Source organism: Sapajus apella, unplaced genomic scaffold, assembly GCF_009761245.1.
Source record: "Sapajus apella isolate SASKATOON/1434 unplaced genomic scaffold, GSC_monkey_1.0 scaffold43, whole genome shotgun sequence".
Classification (NCBI taxonomy): domain Eukaryota; kingdom Metazoa; phylum Chordata; class Mammalia; order Primates; family Cebidae; genus Sapajus; species Sapajus apella.
In genome coordinates, this window is record NW_022436983.1 from 6,448,728 (window position 1) to 6,457,419 (window position 8,692).

Here is an 8,692-nt window from a genome sequence, read left to right on the forward strand (position 1 = left end):
GTAGCATGAGTGAAACTCCGTCTCAAAAAAAAAAAAAAAAAACCAGAAATGATCAAGAAATGATCAACCTCTAAATTACTCCCAGTTTTAGTAGGTAGATTTCTTGCTAGCCTCAGATGAGGATTTTTTAGATGAGACATCCATGCGTAAGTCTATAAATGTCTGCCTGGAAGTAAGTGAACAACATTATCATTTATAAAGCACTCAGTACTTTAGGTGCTCTCCTGCTTGGCTCCCTGGAGGGGCCTTTCCCTGCAGGGCCAGTTGTGGGTGCATGTTTGAGTAGGTGTGGACTAGGCAACCTTCAGTCTTAAACTGTGGCTGTGCTGTTGTTTTGCTGGATTCCTTTGCTTTTGGCTTGGCGTAGGCTGTTGTTTCTTCTCATTTTTTCCTCTACATTTTCTCTCTTCTTTCTGGATCTTCTCCTTTGCCCTCTGGGCATCAGCTTTAAGTTTTCTGTGGTGTGAGTTGTCTGCAATTCCCTCTACTTACCCAAGGTTGTACAGCAGTCAGGGAAGCCCAGAGCTCACCTGCCTTTGTGACAGATTTAGGTATTTGAAAAATAAGGCGCTTCGAAGTATAAATCATGCTCTTCAAAAGAAGAAACGATTTAATTGCTCCTTTTAAATCAATCTCAACTAAGGAAAGTATTTCATGATTTTTTTTCTACCTTATGTTCATTTTTTCCCCAAATGTGGAAATGGGGTTGTTTCACTGGGGTTATAAACTTTTCCTTTCCATTAGACTTAAGGTATGGGTTGGGGGTGGCCCATGTGGACAAATGTTCCTGCAAAAATCAAAAAATAAATTGATTGCCGGGCGCGGTGGCTCACGCCTGTAATCCCAGCACTTTGGGAGGCCGAGGCAGGTGGATCACGAGGTCAAGAGATCGAGACCATCCTGGTCAACATGGTGAAACCCCGTCTCTACTAAAAATACAAAAAATTAGCTGGGCATGGTGGCGCGTGCCTGTAATCCCAGCTACTCAGGAGGCTGAGGCAGGAGAATTGCCCGAACCCAGGAGGCGGAGGTTGCGGTGAGCCGAGATTGCGCCATTGCACTCCAGCCTGAGTAACAAGAGCGAAACTCTGACTCAAAAAAAAAAAAAAATAAAATGAAATAAATTAATTGTATTTGTTCAGAATCTGAACAAATTTGAATTTGAATTCTTTTTCTTCTTCTTTGTTTTTCCTTTTTCTTTTTATTTTTTAGAGACAGGGTCCAGCTCTGTCACCTAGGCTGGAGTACAGTTGTGCAATTATTGCTCACTGCAGCTTGGACCTCCTGGGCTCAAACGATCCTCCTGCCTCAGCCTCCCCAGCAGCCAGCAGCCTCTACCATGTGTGCTACCATGCTTGGCTAATTTTTTTTTTTTTTTGGAATGTTGTCTCACTCTTGCCCAGGCTGGAGTGCAGTAGTGTGATCTTGGCTCACTGCAACCTCCACCTCCTGGGTTCAAGTGACTTTCCTGCCTCAGCCTCCTGAGTAGCTGGGATTACAGGCGTGTGCCACTATGCCTGGTTAATTTTTATATTTTTAGTAGAGACGAGGTTTCACCATGTTGGTCAAGCTGGTCTCGAACTCCTGACCTTGTGATCCACCCGCCTTGGCCTCCCAAAGTGCTGGGATTACAGGTGTGAGCCACCATGCCCAGCCAAATTTTAAAAAATTTATTGTAGAGTTGGGGTCTTGCTCTGTTATTTCCCAGGCTGGTCTTGAACTCCTGGGCTCAAGTGATTCTCCAGCCTTAGCCTCCCAAAGTGCTGGGATTATAGGTGTGAGCTTTGGTGCCTGGCCTGAATTCTTCTTTAGAAGCCAGTAAACCTGTAACTCAATCAAGACAGTTGCAGGTGGGTAAAGGAAAAAAAAAATTGCCAATAAGCCACAAGTCCTGAACAGTCATTTAAAGGGAAAAATAATGAAGTTTTCTGTATTCTTTTATACTTGGAGTAAAAGCCTTGCCTGCCTTTCTTACCGGTTAATGGTTGTTGTCTGTACTCCCTGTTCTTGAAAATGTATGCCCCAGACAGATTTAGGTTGCTCAAAAATTTGCCTTGTGTTGTGCAAACAGTTTTGTAAAAACAATGGCTGCCTCTGTAGTGATTTAAGGGTGGGGACTCTGCCTTCTCTTTTTACATTTCCAGTGGCCATCACAGTGCCTCCCACAGAGTAGGGCTCTATATATGTGAGGATGAAGGGCTTGCATAGCCGGGAGCGTGACGGATCTATCTGCCCTCTTGTCTATGCACTTTTGTGTTTAAGTCATAAAAGCTGGGCCTGAAAAGAATTTTCAGCGGCGGTCCTGTTCGTTCCTTTGCTTTCTGATCAGTGATTACACTTGTAAGTAGAGGTGCTAAGGAGTTCTCCAGAAGAGAAGAGAACTATAATTCCTTTTGAAGACCAGTTTCATTTAATTAAATCCCATAGACTTTTGAATACTATATATGCACTATACTCATTTTGGGGAGGGGTTGAAGGTGGAAGGAACTTGTTAAAAACTGCAAATTAAAAAAAAAGAAACAAAAACTGCAAATTTCTGTTTCAATCCCAGAGATTCTGAGTTAGTTGGTCTGGGGGTGGGGCCCAGGAGCCTGCATTTCATCCTAGGTGAGTCACATTTTGATGTTCCTCTGGTAAACATTAGCCTAAGCAAGGGGTCTGCAAAGGGGCCACCTGGCCACACCTCTGGCCTGTAGACAAAGAATGGCTTTGCATTTTTTAAAGGTTCATAAAAAAAAAGTAAAAGGGGAATATGCAACATACATCATATAAATCCTGAAGTATTTACTATCTGGCTGTTATGGACAATGCAACTCTTGGTCCAAACTCTTCATCAGCACCTAAGCTTCAGCTGTCTTGTACGTGTTAGAGTGGATGGCCTGGAAATTCGGTTAGGTGAAGCGCACGGGCTGGTGGTAGCACTACACATGATATAGCCTGTTCGAGATATAAAACTTTCCCTTTAACCTTCAGTGCTTGACACACAGTAAATGGCTTACTGTATTTGTTAAATGGATATTTCATGATGTTGTTTTTATTTTTAGGTGCTGTTGAATTAGAAAACTTGCCATTAAAGAAAGATGCCTTGAAAGAATTGGAATTACCATTTGAAGTCAAAGCTGGTATGTGAAACTAAAGGAGAAGGAGGAAGTTTGAGTCTTAAATTGTTTGGGACATGAAAACTGAGAGCCCTAGAGTTTGTATCTGTTTGACCACTTAGAGGAAGGACAGCAACTGTTAGAGTTTAGGCCGGTCTTAAAGTGTGGTCTTTGGGCCACTCGCATCAGGATGACCTTGTGATGGTAGTGGGAGGTCAGGTGATCCCCAGACCTACTGCATCAGAATCTCTGAGGGAATGTCATTGAACCTGCGCATTTAATACGCTCTCCAGGTAATTCTTATGTTTACTAAAGTGTGAGAACCTCTAGTCTACATTCAGGGTTTCCTTTCTTTCCCCACTCCCCTTTCTCTATTTCTTTTTTGAGACTGAGTCTCACTCTGTCACCCAGGCTTGAGTGCAATGGTGTGATCTCAGCTCACCGTAACCTCTGCTTCCTGGGTTCAAGTGATTCTCCTGCCTCAGTCTCCCAAGTAGCTGGGACTACAAGCATGTTCCACCATGCCTGGCTTTTTTTTTGTGTGTGTGTTTTTAGTAGAGATGGGGTTTCACCATGTTGGCCAGGCTGGTCTTGAACTCCTGACCTCAGCTGATCTGCCTGCCTCGGCCTTCCAATGCAATCATAGTTCACTGCAGCCTTGAACTTCTGGGCTCAGGACATCCTTCTGCCTCAGCTACCCCAGTATCTAGAACTACAGCTGCATGCCATCAAGCCCGGCTAAATTTCTGAATTTATTACTGGATTACACAGCTGATCATTTGATGTTGTCATTAAAAATAGCATCGTTGGTCTGGGCTTGGTGGCTTTCACCTGGAATCCCAGAACTTTGGGAAGCTGAGGCAGGAGGATCACTTGAGACCAGGAGTTCAAGACCAGCCTGGGCAACATAGCTTGACTCTTACAAATTGAATTTAAAGAAACCTTGTATTCTAGGAGGCATGGCTAGAAATGGAAGAACTTGGGAAATAAGCATCACAATTCTCTCAATTCTTTCGAGCCATTTGGCTTTCTCATCAGCCCAGGTTCTCATGAAGAATCAGAATTCTTTATTGAGAGAAGGCTGGTGCCTTGTTACCTACATTTCAGTTTGTGGTGGGTATGTTCAAGATTGGATATGTCATAGGTCTGATGACTCCCAGCTAGTACTTAACCAGACAATGAATAATTCACAAGAGATGAGTTTAGTGTCCATGGGCTAGTACCGGGCTTGTGCGGGACCAGTGGGAAGAAGACACCCTAAGTAAGCATAAGATGTGTTCCAGTTGGGAAGGAGAGTTCCTTAGAGGAGGGATGCTACTGTTGATGTGGTAAAGTCTTCGCGAACTTTATCCTGGTGACATAAGTCATTATGCCTTGTTCTTACAGATCTCAGCCTCCTAATACTTGTGCAAGAGCTTGCTGCATGTTGTTTTAAATTAAAAAAATAAATAGTAACAGCAATACATGCTCCTTAAACAAACTTGTAAAAATACTGAAAAATGGAAAGAATAAAAAAATGTGTACAGACATTGAACAAGACTTTCCTTCTCCTTTTAGGCTTCATTGGGAAAATAACCCTACAGATTCCCTTTTATCGCCCCCATGTGGACCCTTGGGTGATCTCCATCTCCAGCCTTCACTTAATTGGAGCCCCAGAAAAAATACAGGATTTCAATGATGAAAAGGAGAAGCTACTGGAAAGGGAGCGTAAGAAAGCACTACTTCAAGCCCTGGAGGAGAAATGGAAGGCAAGGCAGAGATCTTTTGGGCCATAAGAGCGGTTGTGGTGACAAGTGTAAGAGGAGCAAGAACACTAGACTGAACTAACACTGACTCTTGCCTTTGTAGAATGACCGCCAGCAGAAGGGGGAGTCTTACTGGTATTCCGTTACTGCCTCCGTAGTTACGAGAATTGTGGAGAATATTGAAGTAAGTCCTGCTGACTTTTATAAAAGTATCAACGTGAAAGGGATTTCTCAGGCTTACATGTGTTTCTCTTCTTAGTTTCTCATTTCTTGTGGGCTCAGCTGATTCAGGTACATGGGGCTGGCTGCTCAGGTCTGCCCTTTTGTAGGCTGTGCCAAGGGGAAAACTTGAAAAGCAAGTCCTGGGCTCGGTGGCAGACACAGAGTTTTCTTGCTTCAGCTGGCATGGGAAGGAGTTTTCACATCTCTTCCATTTCACTTCCTGCACTTTCTTTTTGAATGTTGGAATCCCACTTGCTAAAGGATTTATCTTCTAGAAGCCAGGTTACTTAAGCCTTGATGACTGTATGGTTTCAGGACGAATCTCTTCACCTCTCTGGTCTTAGCTTCTTCATCTGTAAAATGAGAGAGGTTGGATACCTGATGTTTAGTTGACCACATAGTGAGTTGCAAAATTGTGAACGGCTCACTAAGCTACCTAACCTCTTGCTGGTGTATCTGGAGGCAATTTGACGAGTTACAAGACTGGGGCTGTTGGCCTTGGCCATGTTTTCTACTTCAATTATAATTTTGTTTCATCCTCAAAAACTTGATCAGGGTCCCACTAATTTTCACGAATGTTATAAGAGTTTGTCCGTACTTACTACCTCTAGAATTTTCTTGCAGTGCCAATGTGACACAGGCCAGTGTGTTCAGTATATGCCATGTTCCCAAAAATTAGTCTGAAGTTTTTGGTTTTATAACTTTCCTAACTTTGACAAACAAATTTATAAAAGAGTAGTCATTATTTTTATTTTATCTTAGTTTAAATAATTTTATTCAGCTATAGTTCTTATATCAGAAAGTTCAGTCTTTTAAAGTGTATAGTGTAGTGTTTTTAGTATATTTACAAGGCTGTGCATTGGTCACCACTAAATAATTCCAAAACATTTTCATTATCCCCGAAAGAAACACATACCCAATTAGTAGTCACTGCCAAAGCTGGGCATGGTGACATGTACCTGTAATGCCAGCTACTTGGGAGGCTGGGGCAAGCGGATGACTTAAGCCCAGGAATTGGGCTACAAGGCTGTAGTGAGCTATGATAGTGCCCCTGCACTCCAGTCTGGGCAACAGAGCAAGACCCTGTATCTTAAAAAATAATAATAATTTTAAAAAGTAATCATTGCCAATTCCCCTTGCCCTTAAGCCCCTGCCAACCACAAGTCTACTTTCTCTCCAGATTTGCCTATTTCTATTCATATATTATATGGAATCATGTATGGCCTGGCCATTTTCATCTGACATGTTTTCAAGGGTCATCTGTGTTGTGGCATGTATCAGCACTTCATTCCTTTTTATGACTGAATCATATATTCCGCTGTATGGATTGTCAAAGATTAAACAAAGCCGGACCTTAGAGCAATAAAAGCACATTTTACTCCGTAGCTACTGACAGTAGTGGAAAGAGCTGAGCTCCAGTCTGACTGTGCAGAGGTAGCTGGGACTTTTAAAGGGGGCTTGAGAGTACAGGGAGGTGGCATGAGTGGGTATTCAAGTAAAAAATGATAAGGCGTTGATCGGTGTGAATGTTATTAGGCTAGCTGTGTCTGCTCGCTGGTGGTGATCAAAGTTAGTATTCTGTCCTCCCTCAGACTAGGAGACTGAGGCCCTACCCTTCCTGATGATTACATTTCAAAGGAATAGCTTTCAGGTCCCTGAGAAAAACACTCCTGAGCTGTAGGAGATACAGGTCGAGCATCCCAAATCTGAAAATCCGAAATCTCCAATCTGAAACTTTTCGAGTGCCCACATGATACTCAAAGGAAATGCTCATTGGAGCGTTTTGGATTTGGGAGACTTAGCTGGTTAAGTATAATGCAGATATTTCAAAATCTCCCCAAAAATGAAATCTAAAACACTTTCTGTCTCAAGCCTTTCAGGTAAGGGATACTCGACCTGTACATATACATCTCTCAAAGAAATAAATCACAGCTGAATTGCTCTGTTGCCCAGGTTAGAGTTCAGTGGTGTGATCTCGGCTCACTGCAGTTTCTCCCTCCTGGGTTCAAGTGATTCTTTTGCGTCAGCCTCCCGAGTATCTGGGATTTTAGGCATGCCCCACCCTGTCCAGCTAATTTTTGTATTTTTAGTAGAGACAGGGTTTTGGCACATTGGTCAGACTGGTCTCAAACTCCTGACCTTAGATATCTGCCCCCGGCCCAAAGTACTGGGATTAAAGGCATGAGCCACCGTGCCTACCCTATAAGCCTTCTTCAGTAAATGTGCTATAAGAAAGGGAGGTCAGGGGCCTATGTCAGGTGTTGGCTGGAACAAAGGGTATTTTTTTTTTTTTTTTTTTAAGATGGGGTTTCACCACATTGGCCAGGCTGGTCTTAAACTCCTGATCTCAGGTAATCTGCCCGCCTTGGCCTCCCAAAGTGCTGGGATTATAGGTGTGAGCCACTGTGCCCGGCAGGGTATATTCTGTTTTTTTTTTGAGACGGAGTTTCGCTCTTGTTACCCAGGCTGGAGTGCAATGGCCTGATCTCGGCTCACTGCAACCTCTACCTCCTGGGTTCAGGCAATTCTCCTGCTCAGCCTCCTGAGTAGCTGGGATTATAGGCACGTGCCACCATGCCCAGCTAATTTTTTGTATTTTTAGTAGAGATGGGGTTTCACCATGTTGACCAGGATGGTCTTGATCTCTTGACCTCGTGATCCACCCGCCTCGGCCTCCCAAAGTGCTGGGATTACAGGCTTGAGCCACCGTGCCCGGCCAGGGGTATATTCTTTTGACAGTCCTGAGCTTTACCAGACAAGAACTCAGAAGGAGACTATGTTGTCCCCAGGGACATGGCCTTAGGCTGCCAGAAGCCATATTAAAGTTTGATCAAGCCTCTTTTGAATGGAATGTTCTTGCTGAGAGTTCTTGCTTTACTCAGGACATATGACATTTTGTTTATTCATTCATGAGTTGCTGGACATTTGGGTTGTTTCTCCTTTTTGCTATTATGAATATATTGCTGTAAACATTTGTGTATAGGGTTTTGGGTGAACATGTTTTCAGTTACCTCAAATATATATCTCGGAGTAGAATTGCCGAATTATGGGGCAACTCTATTACTTTTTTGATGAACTACCAAAACTTTTTCCAAAGAGGCTGCACGGTTTTACAATATCACCAGAAATGTATGAGCATTTTGTTTCTCCGTGTCCTCATCAACATTTATTATTGATTATGGGGCCAGGTGTGGTGGCTCATGCCTGTAATCTCAGCACTTTGGGAGGCCAAAGCAGTGGATCACTTGAGGTCAGGAGTTCGAGACCAGGGTGAAACCCCGTCTCTACTAAAAGTACAAAATTAGGTAGGCATGGTGATGCCTGCCTGTAGTCCCAGCTACTTGGTGGGGAGACTGAGGCAGGAGAACCCCTTGAACCCAGGAGGCAGAGGTTGCAGTGAGCCGAGATTGCACCATTGCATTCCAGCCTGGGCGACAGAGCGAGACTCCATCTCAAAAAAAAAAAGTCTGCAGAAATGGTGAGTTAATGTTCTAATGCCATTCAGAACAGAAAGAAAAAAAAGCAAAAAAAAAAAAACAAAAACCAAAAAACAAAAAAAACACACAAAACCAAAAAGCAAACATTTATTATTGATTATGTACTAGTAGGTGTGAAATGATCTTGCTG

The 8,692-nt window shown here is 43.2% G+C and overlaps 1 protein-coding gene across 4 annotated transcripts in view; it reads left to right on the plus strand.

Moving 5' to 3' along the window:
* Positions 1 to 8,692, plus strand: part of VPS13D (vacuolar protein sorting 13 homolog D) — a 296,629-nt gene that overhangs the window by 9,199 nt on the left and 278,738 nt on the right. For all 4 annotated transcript variants that reach the window (XM_032300439.1, XM_032300440.1, XM_032300441.1 and 1 more), the window contains exons 3-5: positions 3,045 to 3,122; positions 4,656 to 4,846; positions 4,947 to 5,027. In XM_032300439.1, coding sequence (XP_032156330.1) covers positions 3,045 to 3,122; positions 4,656 to 4,846; positions 4,947 to 5,027 — 350 coding nt within the window. The remainder of the gene's footprint in view (positions 1 to 3,044; positions 3,123 to 4,655; positions 4,847 to 4,946; positions 5,028 to 8,692) is intronic.